The sequence below is a fragment of the Natrix helvetica genome, assembly GCF_964273705.1.
Source record: "Natrix helvetica genome assembly, chromosome: 5".
In the NCBI taxonomy this organism is placed as follows: Eukaryota; Metazoa; Chordata; class Lepidosauria; order Squamata; family Natricidae; genus Natrix; species Natrix helvetica.
This window is the reverse complement of record NC_138551.1, coordinates 58,702,569-58,723,387: the sequence shown is the minus strand read 5'-3', so window position 1 is coordinate 58,723,387 and position 20,819 is coordinate 58,702,569. Positions and strand designations below refer to the sequence as shown.

Genomic DNA, 20,819 nt, shown 5'->3' with positions numbered 1-20,819 from the left:
TCATGCCCTCCCCCACCGGTGGCTAGGGGGTTCAGCCCTTCCTCTTCCTCTTCCTCTGCTTCCCCATGCAGATCTGTTAGGAGTCAGGAGCGGGGGGCGCCTCGCTCTCCTTCTGCTTTCCCGGGGATTAGGGAAGAAGATAGGGGGGATCCATTGGAAGGTACCTCTGCAGGTCCAGTTAGGGGTAGGAGATCCAGCAGGGCCTATGTGGCACCAGACTATGATTCAGAAGGAGATGAGGAGGATCTCGAAAACCTCCCTGAGAATCTCAAAAGGCTTATTTCTGCAGCCATTTCTAGGGGCATTTCCCAAAGGGACAGACCTTACCACCACAGTCGAGTTACTCCCTTTAGTAGGTCCAGATCTAGGGCTTCTTCGCCTTCCCTCATGAGTGAGGTCTCCTCTAGGGGGGAGGCACGGAGGGACGATTGGGGGTTCTCTGAGGAGGAGGATGCGGCTCCTGAGGCGCCTCGCTCTTCCAATCTTTTCCTCCAGGCCATGTTCAAACCATTGCTTAAGAAGGCTAGGAGGACCACCAAGGTGGGCACGGGGGACCCCACGGTCCCACCGCCCACGGATCCGGACATGGTCATGTTCTCAGCGACGGCCACCAATAAGGAGGAGATTCCTGCCCCTCCTCTTTTCTTAGAGGTAGCTACTAGCCAATGGGCCCGTCCTTCTAACTTTTCCCCACCTGGCAGCAACGACCGTCGCGCCTACAACATGGAAAAGTCTTTTGTGCAAGCTATTCAGCTTCCAGTTATAGATCAGCCCATAGCAGCTTTAGTCTCCTCCTCTCCAGTAGTTCAGGGGACGCGGCTGACAAACTTAAGGCAGAGGACAAGAGGGCGGAGCTCACTTTACGTAAAAATTTTAAAGCCTCAGCATGGGCGGTGCGGGCAGCGGCTGCTGCCTCGTACTTTAACCGTACTACGGTCATGTGGCTCCGCCGGCTCCAGGAGCGCATTCCGATCCAGGAGGAGCGCGCACACCAGGATTTGGCTAAAATAATGGCAGCGTGTCAGTATTCGGCTGATGCGACCCTAGACGCAGTTAGATTTGGTTCAAGTGCTTTGGCCACCTCTGTGGCCTCTCGTAGACTTTTGTGGCTCAGGAACTGGCAGATGGACTATAAAGCCAAGTGGGACCTAGTAGCTGCCCCTTTTGAGGGTCCAAATTTGTTCGGGGCTTCCTTAGACCCGATTTTGGTGGAAAACAAAGATAAAAAGAAAGTTATGCCTACATCCACCAAGAAGGCGGAGTCCCGTAGTCATCCCTATCGCAGGCCCCAGTTCAAGTCTTATGACAGGGATCAGGACCAGCGATACCAATCATACAGACAGGACAGGTCATTTCATAGACAGAGTTTTCAGGACCGTTCTAGATATCAGCCGCAGTCCAAGCGGCCCTTTCGTGGGGGGGGCGGCCGCCCCTTCCGCAGAGGGAAATGACTCGAACCCGAGTCATCCCATCGGAGGCCGCCTGGCACTGTATGCGGACGAGTGGGATCGGATCACGTCAGACGGTTGGGTCAGGGCGACCGTTCGCCACGGCCTAAGGTTAGAATTCCTCTCCAAACCCCCAAGTTTTTTCAAAGTTTTTCCCCCGGCTCGGGACCCGGCGCGGCGTCGTCTCATGGACCTCGCGGTCGCCCATCTTCTAGAAATCAGGGCAGTGGAGGTCGTTCCGGAGCCGGAGAGGGGTCTGGGCTACTACTCCCATCTGTTCGTAGTTCCAAAATCCTCGGGGGGTTGGAGGGCAATCCTCAACCTGAAACGCCTAAACCGCTACCTAGTATACAGGCGGTTCAAGATGGCGTCCCTGAAATCCATTCTGCAGGGCATTCGGAAGGGGGATTACATGGCCTCAGTAGATTTGACGGAGGCCTACCTCCACGTCCCCATCCTTCAGTCTCACCGGTGTTATCTCAGGTTCTCTCACCGGGGCAGGCATTACCAGTACCGGGCTCTCCCGTTTGGTCTGGCCTCAGCTCCGCGGACGTTCACCAAGGTCCTGGCAGCTCTGGCGGCTTATCTGCGTTCCATTCCGGTGAGACTTCAGTGCTACTTGGACGACGTCCTAGTTCAGGCAGGGTCCCTCCCCAGGGCCAAGTCGGATCTTCGGCTGACGATCCGTTGGCTTCAGGCGTTGGGGTTTTCAGTGAACTTTCCCAAGAGCCACCTGTCCCCATCCAGGCAGATTCTACACCTAGGGACAGTGATAGACTCCGAGTCAGGGAGGGTCCGCCTGTCTCCAGAGCGCTTGTCCAGCCTTCGCCAGCTGGTCTCCTCTGTACAAAAAAGACGGTCTGTTTCCATCCTGACCTTGTCTCAACTTCTGGGGAAGATGGTCTCTTGCATAGGGATAGTGCCCTGGGCCCGGCTCCACCTGCGACCTCTCCAGTGGGCCTTGATCCCGGTCCAGAGAAGGATGATGAGCAACTCCTTGCGTCCAGTTCCTCTACCGGTGGAGGTGAGACTCTCGTTTCGGTGGTGGTTGTCCCCAGCGCTGCAACAAGGGGCTTGTTTTTGGGAGCCCGAGAGAGTCACAGTGACGACGGATGCCAGCCTCTTCGGCTGGGGGGCCGTGATGGACTCCGACATGACCCAGGGACGTTGGTCTGCCTCGGATCTCCGCCACAACATCAATTGGCTGGAGCTAAAAGCCGCGCGGCTTGCCCTAAGGACTTTTCGTCATCACCTGCGGGGGCGCCATGTCCTCCTGCTTACGGACAATGTGGCAACGAAGGCCCATGTCAATCGCCAAGGGGGCACCCACTCACGTTCTCTCTGGCGAGAGGCGCAGTCGTTGGGCTTGTGGGCGGAGAGACACTTGGCCTCCATAGTGGCGGAGCACATCTCAGGAGTGTCCAATCTTCAGGCGGATTGGCTGAGTCGCACAACCCTAGACGATGGCGAGTGGCAACTGGGCCCGGCGTTGTTTCGGAAGATATGCAGCAGGTTCGGCACACCTCGGGTGGATCTGTTCGCCTCCCCCGACAACGCTCAGCTGCCCCGGTTCTTTACCCGGTTCCAGTCTCCGTCGGCGGAAGGAGCGGATGCTCTCAGGAGCCGATGGCCCCCGGGTCTCCTTTATGCCTTTCCTCCCCTTCCCCTCGTTCCCCGTACGATAGGGAAGATAGTCACAGAGAGGGCTCTCGTTATTCTGTTAGCACCATACTGGCCGAGGAGACCCTGGTTCGCGGACCTGGTCCAGCTGTCGGTAGCAGACCCCTGGAGGATTCCCCCGGGGGAGGTCGTTCTGAGTCAGGGGGCTTTACATCACCCAGGGCCTCAGTGGCTCCATCTGACCGCCTGGCTCTTGAACGGAGGATCCTGAGGGGGCAGAGACTTTCGGCAGGAGTCATAGCCACCTTAGAGGCGTCTAGGAGGCCGTCCACGGTTAGAATTTACAATGCCACATGGAAAGCGTTTGCGAAGTGGTGCATTCCTTTGGGGTTGGATCCTTCTAGGGCTACCGTCCCAAACGTGTTGGAGTTCCTCCAGAAGGGGTTGGAGGATGGCTTGTCGCATAATACGCTCCGGCGTCAAGTGGCGGCTTTGGCCACCATTCTGGGGGGGGAGGGTTCCCCCGTCCTTTCCCGGTCTCCACTGATTAAGCGTTTTCTGAAGGGGGCGGCTAACATCCGGCCGCCTCCGGTTCATAGGTTTCCAACCTGGGATCTGACCCTGGTTCTCCAGGCTCTGACGAGCTCCCCGTTCGAACCACTTAGGACGGTACACATGCGTCTGCTTACCCTTAAGGTGGTGTTTTTAGTGGCCATTACATCGGCCAGGCGCATTTCAGAGTTGGGGGCCCTTTCTTCACGCAGTGACCTGTGTGTAATACACCAGGACAGGGTGGTCCTTCGCTTGGATCCTTCGTTCATTCCGAAGGTGAATTCACAGTTTCACAGGGCCCAGGAGGTCGTGCTCCCGAATTTTTGTCCCAATCCCTCGAGAGAGCGGGAGTTGGTGTGGCATAAGCTGGACGTTCGCCGGGCTGTTCGCATTTACCTAAAGCGAACTGAGGGCATTAGGAGGACGGAAGCGTTATTTGTTTCCTTTCGTCCGAGCTCGTTAGGATGTAAGGTGTCTTCTTCCACCATCGGACGATGGATTAGGTTGGCCATAGTTGAGGCTTACGGGGCTTCTGGGAAGACTCCCCCATCGGGGATTACTGCGCACTCCACCCGCAGTGCGGCTACTTCGGCGGCTTGGGCCACCAGGGCACCTTTCGAGGATATTTGTAGGGCGGCGGCCTGGGCTTCCCCCACACCTTTTATTAGGCACTATCGTTTGGATACTTATGCCTCGGCTGAGGCATCCTTTGGCCGGAGGGTCCTTCAGAGGGTGGTGGCCGATTCTTCACCTGGGACCCAGTCGGCCCGCCCGGGGACGTAGCGTGGGTATGTCCCTGCTGTGACCCCTCCCTCCACTCTACTGGAAAAAGAACGTTGGTCTTACCTGAACGTTTTTTTCTGGAGTAGTGGAGGGAGGGGTCACATTTCCCGCCCTAGTTAGTTAGTTAGACAGGGTCCGGGAAGTGTAGAATCGGGAGGCCCCGGGGGGGCTTGTTCTTGTTTGTGTTTGACTTGCAGTTGCTGGCCGTGACATCGCGGAAACTGGGAACCAACGGGAGAAGGCGAAGGTTAAGAAGTTTTCTCTCAGTCAAATGGACCAATCAGGCTGTGTTAACCCTGCTGTGACCCCTCCCTCCACTACTCCAGAAAAAAACGTTCAGGTAAGACCAACGTTCTTTCTCTTGGCAATGCTGTAAACCAGAGTTTCTCAATTTTAATCTTGGTGGACTCTGTTCTCTGAATTCTCCAGCCAGAATTCTGTGAATCAGTTTAAAGTTGAGAAACAGTGATAGAGATGGGTTCAGTAGAAGTTCAGGCACTAACAAGTTTGGGTCATCAGTCCTTGGATAGGGGAACTTTGCAGGGCAGAAAGTGCAGCTGAAAAACCTTCTAGAAGAAGAAAGGGGTAAAACCTCTTCGGTATTGATAAGAACAAAAACTGTCAAGCTTCAGTTAAAGTTGTTCTTTTTCTGAAACAGATCATAAAGTTAAAAATATATAAGCATTCATATTTTAATTGGGCACTGATGTTCTTACAAAAATCACAATATGCTTCTCGTTACAAATGAATCAAAAGCCTCTATATCCAAACCGAAAAAGTATTGGAATGCTCAAAAATGAAAGTTATAATTAATAGGATTCAGCAGATCCTGACAAGAATATAAATCCTTCTATTTTCCTGTGATCGTAGAGACAACAGCCAGACTGGGTATGCTCAGTCCAATCGGACTGAGTCTACAATTATGATGTCATCGGGCCCCTGTGGCTCCTCCCCAGTTTTCAGACTCAGTCCAACCTGGACTGGCTGTGAGAATTGATCTCTCCTCCAAAATTCAATTATAATTATAATTGGTAAATTGTTTCTAAAAACATTTTTCCCTTTAAATTGTTTTTTTAAATAATTCTTTATTTTGACAAATTGGAGGGAAATTCAAAAATGCTTTCTGGCTGCCTCTCTTCAGCCGTCTGACTGCCTGCAGCCACGAGTTCGCTCGGGAAGCCTGCCTTGCAATCAGATCGGCTAGCTCACGAGCTATGGCTCCACAGCTGTTTCCCTGCGGCACTCCTTGACTCTGGGCACTTGGAGGGACGCGCGACCAGCTGTTTAGTGTGCAGTGGTTCCAGGCGAGTTCGGTGGCCATTCTACAGATTGCCTGGCCATACTTAGTGCCCGTGGCCATTTTGTGGATTGGAAAAGCCCGCGAAGATAGTGGTGGCCATTTTGAGGCTTGGAAAAGCCTCGGAGAAAAAAATAGTAGGCCACTTTGGACACTTTAAAAAAAGGTGCAAACTCTACAGCAGCCGTTTGGAGTGTCTAGCAACCCAGGATCACCCCAGGTGGATCGGATCAGGAGAGCCTGGCCAGCAAACGGGTGAGACCATTGGCTATCTTATTGGGGCGTTGATTTATGTTTGGGGAGATGGCTGATCCATCTATGGATACAGATGCAGGATTAGAGGAGGCAGGGCCATCAGGGACAAAGAGCAGCAGGAAGAGGAAGCCAAAGAGGCTCCTTCCTCAGGAGTAAACCCCAAGGTCTCTAAAGCGACTACCAGGGCAGAAGAGCTCAGACAGAAGACCCCTGAGAAAGAATTTCTCCAAAAACAACAACAAATTCTAACTGCCCATCCCTCCCTCCCTCCTCCCGAAGACCTCCAGGTTGCTTCCCCACTCCACCTGTCCTGTCTCCCATGGGCCCTGGCCCTTCCCTGGCCTATTCAGATGGGGAATTGTCTTCTTTGGAGTCCTCATCTTCTATGGAACCTGACAACAGAGGCAATTTCTTTGATGTCCCTCTCAATAGGGAACGCACCTTTGAACAGGCTTCCCTCCCAGTTATACATGGTTCCAGGGTCCCCCAACCCATGTATGCCTCTCCTGCAGATATGGCAATGATCATTGCTGAAACCATTAAACAGGTCATGGCTGCTGGCCTACAACAGCACCCTCAACCTGCTCCATCACATGGCCATAAGCATAAATCTTCTGCTGCTGCTGTTCAACAACCTAATTCCTCTTCCTCTACTTCTCAGGCCTCAATTAGAGGGAAGCAAGATAACCTGCGGGATTCAGACCTGTCTGATGACGAAGTGGTCACCCCAGATGTTCCTGCCTTTACCGGATTATTCAAAACTGATCAATTTAAGTCCCTTCTACTTAACACCATTAAAGCTGCTAACTTGCCATCTTCTGCTTCAGCTTCTACTTCACAGGAAAAACCGACAGAACTGGCTTCAACTGAGGGTCCCAGTATCCCATTCACTGAACTGACTGGTGATTTCTGTTCCCAAGATCTTCCTAACCGTCATCCAGAAGCAGTGGGAGTTCCCAGGCATGGGCCCACAGCCGACCAACCTCAACAAACATTTCTACAACTGGAACTCACCAAGTTCTTCGAGACTCCCCCAGTGGACGCACCGGTTGCTGCCCTATCTTCTCCTATCTTCCCCTACTGTGGTCTCTGGAGCCTTTGAGGAGGTTCTCAAGCCTGAGGAGAGAAGGTCACACCAAACCTTAGTCAAAAACTATCAAGCTGTGGCCTGGGCTGTTAGGGCCTCCACAGCCACTTCCTTTTTCTCCAGGGCGGCCCTGGTTTGGATTGAACAGCTTCAGGAGCGCATCGCTCCTACTGACACTAGATCACATAGGGATCTCAACAAGATTAGAGCAGTGGTTGAATTTGCGGCTGATTCTTCCCTCAATGCTGCCAGGTTCGCTTCTAAAGCCATGGCCTCTTTGGTCACCGCCAGGCATCTGCTTTGGCTCAAGCCATAGCAGGCGGATGTCCATACCAAGTGGCGCCTGGCAGCCTCTCCTTTCAGTGGCACCGAATTATTTGGTAATCCCTTAGATTTGTACCTCACGGAATCTAAAGACAAGCACAAGGTCGTTTCATCCATCTATAAGAAACAGGACAGTCGGCTCTCTCCTTTCTATAGGAGGTCGCCCTTTCGGCCTGCCAATCCTACAGTCACAGACAGGGATCTCACCAGGACAGATCCAATAGAGAAACACAGCGTTTCTCCTCCAAGAAATCTTACCGTGGAGGAGGCAATCACCAATTTTCACATAGGAAATGACTATCTGGACTCTCTTCCGATCGAAGGACGCCTGGCATTCTTTGTCCACCGCTGGGAGGAGACCACAACAGACAATTGGGTACTCAAAACTGTCAGATTTGGTCTCATGCTGGAGTTCCTCTCCATCCATTTGTGCCATGCCCTGTCTCTCCGTGTCCTCGCAAGAGGGCACTGATGGAACAGGCCATTCAGCACCTGTTGGAGATCCAGGCCATTCAACCGGTTCCTCCCCATCAGGAAGGGCAGGGATTTTATTCCCGCCTGCTTGTGGTACCGAAGAATTCCGGGGGATGGAGAGCAATTTTGGATCTCAAAACTTTTAACCGCCACATTATCTGTCGGCGGTTCAAAATACATTCTTTGCACACCATCCTCTAGGCGGTCAGGAAAGGCAGATTCCTCACGTCGGTAGACTTGACCAAAGCTTACCTTCATATCCCCATCTTCATAGACCACCGAAAATATCTCCACTTCTCTTATGGGGGAAGGCACTTCCAGTACTGAGCTCTTCCGTTCGGTCTATCTTTGGCCCCCAGGGTATTCACAAAGGTACTGGCAGCCCTGGCCACCCACATCATGTCATCCCCAGTTTGGATTCTCTGTTACCTGGACGACATGCTCTTGTTGCCCAGGTCGCCGGTTCAGACAGAAAGAGATCTCGCCCTCACCATTCTCACCTTGCGGAATCACGGGTTCGGGGTGAATCTCAAAAAGAGTCACCTCGTTCCCAGCACTCGCCTTCTCCACGTCGGTGTCTTGATAGACACCATGGCAGAGTGGGTGTTCTTATCCAATGACCGCATACTCAGTCTGAGAAAGCTTGTCAGTGCTACATCTACGCAAGGGGTCCATTCTTCTTCTCTTCCTTCTTCTTCTCTTGCCCAAGACTCCTAAGTCTTGGGCAAGATGGTATCTTGCTTTGGGATTGTCCCGTGGGCCAGGTTTCACAGCAGAACCCCTCAATGGTTCATGCTTCCATATCAAAAAGCCGACAGGAGCTGCTCTCCCCTCCGGATCCCCCTTCCCAGACAGATCTTACACTCTCTCAAATGGTTGCAGTCCCCGGCGATTTTGCAAAGGACCTTGTTCAGAGATCCGTGCCATCTCACACTTACGACGGATGCAAGTCTGACAGGATGGGGGGCACACATGCAGGGCCTAATGGCTCAGGATCAGTGGTCCCTCAAAGAGAGCCAAAACAGCATAAATTGGCTAGAATTGCGGTTTGCCTCGCCCTCAGACACTTCCACCACAGAGTTCAGGCCCGTCACATATTAGTCCTCACAGACAATACCATAACTAAGGCACACATAAACAGACAGGGGTGAACACGTTCCTGGCCCCTGATACAGGAGTCCAACCTGTTGTGGCAGTGGGCAGAATCTCACCTGTCATCTCTCAGGCAGAGCACCTCTCAGGGGTCTCCAACATCCAAGCAGAATGGCTGAGCCGGACAATGATAGATCAGGCAGAGTGGCGCGTCCATTCGAACCTCTTTCATCAACTGACACTGTGATTCATTCTCCCAGTCCTAGACCTGTTCGCGACGGCAGACAACAACCAGGTATCCATGTATTGCTTGCGATTCATGGACCCCATGGCAGAAGGAGTAAACGCCCTCAGGTGCCAGTGGCCCAAAGATCTCCTGTATGCTTTTCTGCCCTTTCCCTCATTCAGAGAGTGATTCAGAAAATGTTGGAGCAGGAGGCAGTACTATTGCTGTTAGCGCCAAATTGGCCACGCCGGCCTTGGTATGCCGACCTAGTGACACTGTCAATCTCCACTCCATGGCACATTCCACGGTCTCTCCTGCCTCTACACCAAGGGTCAGTTTGTCATCCCGACCCCCAGTGGCTGCAATTAACCACATGGCGATTGAGCGGTAAGCTTTAACAGCCGATAACATCTCCCTCAACGTCATTGCTACCATTCAGGCATCATGCAGAAGCTCTACTAACCGCATTTATGATGCCACTTGGTGGACCTTTGCATTGTGGTGTTCCAACCAGACTGTTGACCCACTTAGGGCATCCATTCCACAGATACTGGATCAGGGCCTGTATTAAGCTGTCTTATGAACTACAAACATTACAGCTCATTCTACATGCAGCGCGTGACATCTGCGGCTTGGTCTACGCAAGCCATGTTGGAAGAAATCTGCTGGACAGCCACCTGGGCATCTCCCACCGTCTTCATAGGTCATTACAAGTTGGACAAGTATGCGTCAGCTGACGTGGCCTTTAGGCGCAGGGTGCTACAACAAGTGTTTGCAATTCTTACTTGAGTCTACAGTTTTCCTAAATCTGAAACTGGGGAGGAGCCACAAGGGTCCGATGACATCATAAGTGTAGACTCAGTCCGATTGGTTAATGGATGGAGAATACCCAGTCTGGCTGCTGTCTCTACTCTAACAGAAAGTGAGCATATCAGGTAAGAACCAACACCCATTCTCCACCATTCAGTCACAACTGAAGAAGCTTCTTGTATAAGAAACTAAACATTTTTAAGGTTAAAACCAAGAAAGTCAAGTTGCCTTTGTAAAAACACCTTTGGGACAACCTGGAAGATTGAGAATCTCCAATGATAGATTCTGACTTTCTCTTGTTTTGTAAAACACAAATATGGAAGGAGTCTTGTTTAATTATGTCTGGCTGGTTTCCTTACTATTCTTAAAAATGGCTTAGAGATCACATGCACTCATATTAGACAGTGGTGGGTTGCTCTTACTGTCACTACCGGTACGCTGATCACATGCTCACATGTTCTGTTTGCGCATGTGCCTGACTTGCGCTGTGTACATGTGTGCAATCCACAGCCCCTGCGACAACCTTCAACTGATTGTTGGGATTCTCACAGGTACCGCACGCTGTGCGAGTGTGCGCACTTTGCCGTTTGCCATAAAAACAGGTATAGAGCATGGGAGGGTGGGCCAAAAGAGCCACCATACCGGTACGCTCTCAGCTGCTCCAGGCCACTACCGATATGCCCATACTGGGCTGTACCTGCAGCAACCCACCTCTGGTATTAGAGAAAAAGATACTGTACCCTGGCTGTACAGCTCGGATCCTTGCACCTGGATTTTCCATGCACAAATACATCTAATCTTGGACTTTCCCCATCAGTTTTATTTAAGCTATCATTCTGCAGGGCTTTTATCGTGTAAAGGATTCTTTCTTGGAACTTAATGTCACAAATCTAATAAATCTTTTTTGATTTATAAGTTAGGTGGATAGTACACTCTTATTTGCTCATCTCTCCAGTTGGCTGCTATAGATAATGGCTGAAACAGGAAAAGAGATGAAACACAACAGTGTTAATCCTGATCACATATGAAAAAGGGGACATGGCCATTTGATGACCTAATGTCTCAGTCTCCAGCAGTTGCTGTTGCACGTCAGAAACTTCTGGAATGGAAAATAATTTCTACTGAGGGAAACATTTCAAATAAGGACATTGCAATCAAGGCTGTTATTTTTAAAGTACAAGATTAGGAGGTGGGATCTAAAAGGAAATAATATGGCAGTTTGGGAAAAGATGTTAAAAACCAAGTAATAGACCTCTTTCATAGCTCAGAATATAAATGGCAAATAACAGTGTGCCAATTTGTATGTAATAGTAAACATTGGCTAATTATTATGTATTCCTTATAGAATGCTTAGGATAAATTAGAAGCCTTTATTTCAGTTAAGAATAATTGAATGTTCAGTGCTATCATTGAACTAAGAAAACTGCAGTTAGTTAATATGATCCAACTTCATGTAAAATGCCTAATCATAGTTTAGATTAGCCACAATTGATGGGGTTGGACATTAAACTATTCAATTTAAATTGAAGGCAAAAAATCTGAAACCATTGCTAAAGAGAGAAGAACAGGATGGCTAGCCCGAAGCTTTTGCTCTTTTGGGGTCCAGGATGCAGCATTGATGGTAGAAAATTGGGTAAATCGTCTCAAAGGGAACCTTTATCGGCTTCAGTTAACAAACCTGCTGTGCCCTTACTCTGGAAGAGAAAGACCTGGTTTCAGTGATTTCTACACAGGTACCTCAGAGTTGGATTATGATCATGCCCTCTTCAGTGGTTCCCGAAGATAACTAGTTTAGAATGCAAGTAGCAAAGTAATAAGATAAGTGACACCTGAAAGATCCCTGTATGTCTTATTCTGAATTAGCTGTGTTGATTGTCTGTTACATTCACTATCAAAGTATAAACATTGATATGCAGTATCTTAGCTTAGGATCAGGCTACTTGCAGGACTTCTACTTCCGTACAGTCTACTTCACATTGATATATCACCAAAGGGCACTTTTTCACGCTCCCATTGCATTTACATTCCACAGCATCTGGTTTTCTCCTTATTTGAGCCAATGCTATGGAACAAGATATCAGAATTAAAGCAGATTTCTTCCTTATTATAAGCTAAGATGGGACTCAAAACTTATTTGTCTATTTGTGCCTTTTAATTATCTTAATTTTAATTACTTAGTTTGAATGATTCCTGTTTTATAATCTTTTAATAGTATACCAGGATTCATTTTTCCAATATACTTTATTTTATTTGTATTTCTGGGTAGGCAGCATATAAATACTTTAAATAGAATAAATAATAAATTAGCTGTTGTTTATTGCTATATCTAAGGCAGGTCAGTATTCTAAGTGCACAACAGTTCAACCTATTATCATGCTGTGAGGCCCTAGAACTATTTTTAGTAATTTAATCAGCCACAAGAATTGGAATGTCAGTTCTTTGATTCTGCTACTTAACTATGAGTGACTGTAGAAGCTGAACTACTGGTTAAGAAATAACACCAACATTTTCTGTTGCATGTTTCCCTCCTGGCTCATCTTTCTCAATTGTAGAATTAGATGACTAAAGGAAGAAGAAAGTCCAGATGGCTTTATCTTTGTCATACCCAGTACTATGTATTTTTTTTAAAAAAAGAAATACAACAATCTTGACAATATTTGCAGCAAATTAAATTTAACAATGGTTGTACATTCTCAGCTTTCTGAAATGTATCAGCCATCTGTCCCTTTATCAAACAAATGGCTATGATCATTTACCAGATGATAAATGTAGTACCAGAATTCAAGCTTTTTAGGAGAAATGCTTTGACTACCATGAGAGTTCTCTGTACATTCTCTGAAAGCCCTTTATCACCAGTTGCTTTCCCTAAATTAGCCATCTCTTAAAGCAATGAACAAAGATGCAGATGCTTTAAAAAGACTATCTTGAACTATATTTCCCATCATATTTAAATTGATATAGTACTGTATTTGGACAAAGATGATTGTACTTTACCTGGAACGGTACTCTTCAGCATCAGGAGGATAAATGTACAGCATCAACTATTCAGTGGTCTATAGAGTTGAAGTTTTTAATAATTTATCAAAGACTCACTTATTGACCTACATTATCTATGAAAGATTACAGTGAAAGATGCTACTATTAATTGAAATGCTTATATAGAACTTTTATTTTCATATACGTATCCATGACTGTGCGTGTGTGCGTGTGTGTGTGTGTGTGTGTGTGTGTGTGTATGTTGTATTTGTGCTGATAAATAAATAAAGGGAGACTAGTATAGATCTATTTCAAGCTATTTAGCTCTCATCAGCTAGCCATATATATATATATATATATATATATATATATATATATATATATATATATATATATATATATATATATATATATATATATATATATATATATATATATATATATATATATATATATAATTTTCTTTTAGTTATATACTATTTGCATAACCTTTTGTATTTTTTCTGTTTTGTATTTGATGAAAGCAAAAAAGGTACAAAAGTTTCTTAATATGCCTTGTGTATTTATGATAGATTTTCTTCTCCCTTAGTTTGACTGCCGGAGAGATCAATAAGAACACGTGCCTGCTCATTCTAATTTAAATCTCTCCTGTCCCTGTTGTCCCTAGAAGCAGTTCCCATGACATTTCTGAAATCTGTCACTTGAGGGAGTCCTACTTACTAGCTGTCAGAAAGTAATGCCAAGGACTGGATTAGATATGGTGAAGTTTCTCCTTCCTTAATCAGTGGCTGTTGCTGAGTTCTCTCCCTCCCATTCAGAGGGAGCAGAGTTCATGCTCTGGGAATGAAGTGTTGTTAGAACAAATAAAAGAGACTCCGAAGGGAAAAGCAAATGGTGAGAGTTAAAAAAGAGAAAGACGACACCAAGCATTTTGATTACATCAGATCTGATGGGAGAAATAATCCATAGCTCTCTGGAACAACCAGCCTTCTGGGCATTTATTTTGTTCATTGCTGCTGGAAAAGAAGGAACGTGTGCAAACATATGTATGTATGTCCGTGTTTGAAAAACATTTCAGTTGAACTTCTGCCTTTTCGCTGCTGCTGCTGACCTTTTATTCTGTCATGGTAAAAGAAAAAGGTAATTTGATTCATATGTACTTTACAGGTTTAGACTGAAAGACCTTGGTAAAATAGGGAGGGGGGGAAGCACTCAGATTTGTTTTCCATGGTGACTTTTTATCTATTTCTTATTTGTTTTTTATGTGCAGTATGATTAAAAGATATCTTCTGGGCAATCGTTTTTTGAATTAAAGGTGCTACTCCTGAGGTCTGTTCCCAAGGTGGCTGTGAAAGTGAGGAATCTGTTTAGGGAAGATCTTAAGAATGGTTGAAATGCAGTACAGTTTCAGTTCAGAAGTTGCCTATGTTAAAAGTGTAACTTGAAATCTCTAACTTGAAATTTTACTAGGAAAGCAGTGGGGGAGAATAATTTTAAACACACTAGGGGTCACTACCTAACGAAGTACAGTTCAAGAGTTCTTTTCAAGTTGAAGTGCTGTTGAAATAGATGATGCTAGTCTGAAGCAATTCTTTTAATTTAGTGACTTTTAGATTTCTCTGTAGATTTATAGAATAAAAATTCACTCCCCCACTTTAGAAAAAAAAATATTGTCTGTTTCCAAAAATGATAAACCATCTTAAAAGGTTGTTGTTGCAGGGAAAAATGGGAGAACTTCTGTGTTTGCTGTTTGAGCTCCTAAAAGAAGTGTTTGCTATAATTCTAAATTAACAAAACAGCAAGTGTAATTTTTCAACATAACATGCAATGTGAAATAATTTAATTTTGCAGTTCCGGTGCGTAACTGGTAGAAATAAAATGGAGAGATATCTGCATAGAAATTTTATTGTGAGAGATGTTGCAGAATTCTAGTTTGTCAGGCCTGCTTTAAAAGTACTGGAATTCTTCCAGTAAAAAAGTTGGCAACCTCAGTTCAGTCTAGTTTGTGATTGTGTCAAGAAAGGTTCCTACTCAACGAAGGTTTCCCCCTGAATAACTAGTTATTCAGGTTAAAACAACTTCCCCGAGTAGTAACCTTTCTTCTAAGGAAACATTTAAGTTTGGCTCTAGGGGATTTTGACTGATAGTCGATGTCAAAAAGTCTTTGCTTACTGTTTCCTATAAAACTCCCCTTGGCACTTCTAAATTTAGGCAGAACATGTCTCCCAAAAACTTTCCTAGATGGAAATAGGAAGCAGGAGTGAATCTAGAAAACAATTGTATGCAAAGCATATGTTCTTCCTGTGAGGTATGTATTTAAGTCTTGTTAATATCAGAAGAATAAGAGTGCAGTGAAACATTCATCTTACTGCCAAGAATTAGTGATGATTAGGAAAGGCTTTAGTATTGAATGTTCCATAGTTGCTTTTTCCAGCTGCAGATACCACACTTGAACCATAAATTACACCCACCGATATTTTGTCCCACACAAAGGCTATGCTGCTGTGGAAAATCACTTAGTATAGCCTCTGCAGAATTCAGCACACACATCCTAATATTGCATATTAGAACTTCATTTAAGGAATAAATTGATTTTTACGTTTTTGCTTCTGTTGCCTAGGTGGAACTCCATTCCTTCTGAACATTCTGGAAGAATTAATTATGTAAATTAAGTGGACAGTCATAAAACTCCCAAGTTTCATTTTACTAAAATAAATACTAAGTGCCTTCACATAGTGAAATGGAAATAAAATATACTATATATGTGTATCTGACACCATTGTTTCATTTCTTTTCACATGAATCTTATTCATTGAAATGTATATTGATGTTCCAAATTTATTTTTCTAAACTCTCCTTTCTAGATGTATCCAAGGACATTTTTTCCTTACGTATAAGGGCAGGCAATGAAAAACAGAATCAGATTATATGTACTCATCTATTTCTATCTGTGTTTTGAACATCCACTCATCAATTAGAATTAGAAACCTTGTGTAACACAGTATGTTCATGGACATTCCCTCAAATTGGCAGTTCTCTATTAACATCACTTGTTTAGTGGAAGTCAACAGTCTGAGTTCTTAGGTTGAGGAGAGAATATTAAATTGTCATAATAACTTGAGATTGCTTTACTAACAAAGTTAGCCAATGTATAAAGCACGTGTGAACCTTAATTCTAAATTCTGTAGCAATTTTGTTTCTTAGAAGGGCATCCATCTTGCAAATGTTATCATGATTTATAAGTAGACCCTGCTTCATAATACCTTGATGCTTGTGTTTGTTGTTTCATAATGTCTCCAATGCTGTGGCATTTTGTAGAGAACATTTCTTCATTTGTATAATAAATTAATTTAATTAACTTCAACTTTTATGGTGGTATCTTATACCCCAACTGGAATTATGAAGAAGAACAATCAACACATAATTTTATGTAGTCTTCTAAGATTAGGTTCCCCAACTTGCTCTGGCTTTTCTCCTTTTTCTTAGTTCATTGGCCCATACCTAATACTGCTATTCTTACATTTGCTTCTGGCACTGTCAACATAACAGGCAATTTAACAATGTCCTGTTAGGAATAAATGTGTTATTTCCAAACAAGGCCTCTAGTATTTCCCTAACTGCACAAGTTAGCACCTGTGATGTGTATTAATGCATATATACTAAGCATTTTTAAAATATGTATCAGTATAAAATTCAGGAAATGATTGAATATTTTATGTAGATGTCTTTAGCAGAATTTCTTTTCCCTAGAATAATTTCTCCACTGCAGATAATACTGTTGAAAGAATATTTACTGTGAATAAAATAGGATTATATTTATAACTGGTTCTAGTTTTTCCACAATTATAGAACAATTTAAGAGACATAGTAAATAATGAGGTAACATACTAAATTAAAGTACATTTTCAAAAGATATGAGCTACTTCGGAAACAAAGAATTTCATAAAAAGAACAAAGATTAAAAAAAATTATATGGCTGAGTATCTCTTTCACATCTACTTTTAAAATCTTTCCTGACCTAAATTTAAGGAGCATTTTGTGTTTGTGGAATATACAGACTGAGTTCTTGAAAGCTGGTATTCTTCAGAGGTTTATCACACCTAAATAATAACATAGAGAAGAAAAGCAAGGAAATATGAGGTTCCCTAAGATGCTGATTCCTATCCACATAACAAACATCACAGGATCAAAGTTAGGGGTACAGTTCAGATTTATTTCCCCCTTTGTAGCCATCATTTGATTCTGGCCTATTATAGACTTTACCAAATTATTTGTTCAACACTTAAATCAATTAATGCAAACATTTGCATTTGTTAGAATGGTGACACTGATTTGTATGATGCAGAAGAATATAGAGACTGTCTTAAAAAAGAATTCAGCAGCATTAGATAATATCAGCTTAACCCTTAAAGGGAGGAATGAATGAAAAAGAAACTTAAGACTGTCCAGTCTTGAGGTTCCTTATTATAAATATAAGAGGAGGAGGAGGAGAGATGCTCTCAAGTTTACAAGATTATGTTATTATACCCTCCAGCAAGAGTAGATTTCTAATATGTGTTCTCTGTGTTGATACTTTTTGTTTAGCTCAATACAGTATGTATGTTCCTTCAATAAATGATCTGTACATCCAGTGTGTCCCCTTATATGACATCATGAAAAAATAAAGTGCATTAAAGCTTTACCACAACTACATTAAGGCATTCAGTAGTTGGATGATTAGAGAAGATGCTAACAATGCCATTTGGTATAAAATTAATTTCAGGTATAATTATATAAGGTTGTGTTATGTGCTTTAGGGCAGTGAAGGCTGATTTTTCCAGGGCGCTGCTCTGGAGAGTCCAAAGAAGGGTTAAACACAGCCAATCTGCCCAGAACTGAATTGAAAACTTTAAGCCACGCCTCTGGTGCCGACTCTCCTCAGATTTTTTCAATTCAGCTAGCCCAGTAGACGCGCTTTAAGATTTCTCCAGTTCTAAGATTGATTCCTTGGACTCTCCAGAGGAAGAATAATTTTTTAAAACAGCATATTTAAGGATTTTTAGAGCAGGCTGGTGAGTTTAAATTTAAGTTTGTTTTTTTCCCTTTTTAATTGGGTTTTTCTCACCCTTTCGGCTCTCCTGGAGTCCGGGGCTTTGCTCTGGCTCCTAGAAGCCGCAGGCAGCTGTTGGGGGAAGCGCGTGGGTCGGAGTGCCGACGCCAGCGCTGTTGGGGCACCCCTACTGGGGGCCGATTCCCACTGGAAGCCCTCCGTTGCAATTTGTGCTTCTAGCAAGTCAAATTGCTGCGTGGGCTTCCAGGGCAGCCATTTTGGCTTCTTCCCTCTTTAAATTTGGCGCGCAAAAGCTCCGGTGAGTTCCGGCCGCCATTTTGGATTGCGCAATCTTCCGGCTTTACTTTTAAAAGGTTTTTGCCGCAGCTGCCTGGTGCCTGGCTCTTTGCAGGAGCCGTGTGGAGTCAGACTTGCCCGGTGTGACCGGCGACCTGGGCCCCAATCCAAGCAAGTGATAGCGGCATGGGATCGTGGCCTGCTGGGTCGCCTCCTTTACTCTCCTGCAGGCGCTGGGAGCGAATTCTGCTTGCGCCTAAGAAATTCCAAGCTACTTCAGGCCTTGCAGTTTCTCTGTCTCCTCAGGAGCATCGTGCTGCGGTGGGCTTTCTGGAGGTGGTGAGTGGGATTTCTGATCTCGGATATATCTTTACTCCAAAGCAAACCTTTTAGTACCACATATTGGTACAATAATGGACTTATGATTGCAACTCTCTATAGGTCACTCTTTAGTAGGAATGGCGAATCCTGTATTCGAAGACCAGTGATGCATTCTGGAGGGTGTTTATCTTCTTTTAGAATCCTTTTCAGAATGCCTGGCAAATAAATTGGATGTGTGTATGATTCTCTAAATGGAGGTTTGTAAAAACAGCTCCTTACTGTAAAATATGGGCCTCACCTTTTCTTTTGCCTAGTGTCATTTTCAAGCTGTATCACTATATCTGGGAAAAGCTGCCTGCTGTCCTATAAGTGAAGTGCTGCTCTTAACAGATATATGCACTCTAGACATGTTTGGATCATCAGCATTTTCTCACTCTGATTATTGCTTTCAGCACAGATAAAAGTGAATGCAATATTAATATTTGTCTGTCCAATCACACTTGGCCAATAAAGAATATTATAGTCGATATTCTATTCTAAACTGTTGCAGTTAAAGGTTAAAATCCAATTTTTTATTCTCATTCCCAAGCTAGGAGAAGTAACCTCATTGTCTTTGTCACTTCATTGTCTGAGGGGAATAGTGACCCTGTGCAGAAAGAGATCAGTAAGTACGCAGTATGAATACACACACACACACACACACACACACGACTCGGCGTATTCAGGTCTTTTCCCATGTAAGATTGAATAAAATTCAATCTTACATGGGAAAAGACCCGAATACGCTAAGACTTGCATACCTATACCTATTTCGTAAAAATCTACGAAAACACACACACACAACATATAACATATTACATATTACATACTACATCTTCTCTTCTTACATCCTACAGAATGTTTTAAACATTTTTTTATTCATACGTGGTTTGGGCTGATATTAATTGTGAGCATTTACCAAAAAATGTATGTCATTGTGTGTTTTAACCTGATGTTATGTTCTATCATGTTAAACAATCTAGAACTTATGATTGGAGCCATCAATGTTATTGTAATACAAAATGGTAAAATGTAGATTTTTACATAGTATTACAATCATAGGTTGTGTCCTAAAAAGCTGCATGAGATGTTCAAAATCATTATATGGAGTGACTAATGTGTTGTAATGTGCAACCTATTAAGTAGGTGTCAGGAACTGGATCTTATCAGTTGAATGCCTTGTTAAAATTTATAATGCATAAGGTCACTTTCATGAGTGAAACCACAATGCTGTTATTATTTCTGGGTTCCTTTTATTTTTTGCCAGATTATCTAGAATTAGAATAAGCGTTTAGTAGTTCTTTCAGAGTGTTGTGTATCAGGCATTCAATGTTTGATGCATCAAGAATATTACATCCATTTAATTACAAGGTGCTCTGAAATAAAATCCCATCAGACTTAATAGGGTTGATGCTTAATAAAAATGTTCAGTAAATGTTTGAATGTTAGTGTAAAGTGAGCAGCTATTAGAACAAAGTAGAAAACCTGATTCCCACCACATGTTTGGAAATATAAGTATCATTAGCTTTGGCAATATGAAGAATTATGAAAGTTGTAGTCCCAAATATAAAGAGTTATTTGCTGTTTCTGTGTATTAATTAGATTTATGGCATGCAAAACTCAAATATGTGTTTATTTTACTGATACAAATGTCTTATTGACCCTCCCCAGGTCACTTTTCACTCTAGATAGGGTGTGTGTGCATGAATCCTGGTCATGTTAATTTTTCTGTATCTAAGCTAATCAACTGCTTTAATCATAATAGACTAATTTGTAAAACAAAGCAAGTTGGAGATCAACTGCAAATAATTTATCATCATGTGTAAGTAGTTTCCGAAGAAAAGCTTATAATTGTAACCCTTGTCTCTATCTTAAAATCAAGTGCACACAAATAACTAGATGTTGATATAGTCGTCCGACTTGCTGATGGATTGCTAAAAATTATATCATTTTTAAAATCCTCCCTTCATCTCTTCTCCTCCATTTGAACATTCAGTTCAGAGGCTTTTATGTCTGAGATGAAAGTTTCACAAACTCTTCACAGTCAGAAGTTTTCTGGCTTCCCTGTTAAATTCTTCCTCCTGAGAACTCCTCAGAACTTGTGATGTCTTTCAAGATATTGCTTATAGAAATCAAGATAAACCTATTGGAATGAAGAATGTAATTAAAGATGATATGCAGAGATGTTT

General features: G+C 44.0%; 1 protein-coding gene across 15 annotated transcripts in view; it reads left to right on the top strand.

Annotated features, from left to right (window-relative positions):
• ABLIM1 (actin binding LIM protein 1) overlaps nucleotides 1–20,819 on the top strand; it is a 216,355-nt gene that overhangs the window by 74,783 nt on the left and 120,753 nt on the right. For 2 of the 15 annotated variants that reach the window (XM_081953531.1, XM_081953530.1), the window contains exon 1: nucleotides 13,704–13,990. The exons of 5 other annotated variants lie outside the window; for them this stretch is intronic. In XM_081953531.1, the coding sequence (XP_081809657.1) occupies nucleotides 13,894–13,990 (97 nt within the window). In that variant the 5' untranslated portion in view covers nucleotides 13,704–13,893. Of the gene's footprint in view, nucleotides 1–10,074; nucleotides 10,094–13,699; nucleotides 14,085–20,819 lie in introns of those variants that run through there. 8 more of the 15 variants (XM_081953526.1, XM_081953529.1, XR_014175431.1 and 5 more) reach the window with 8 other exon arrangements.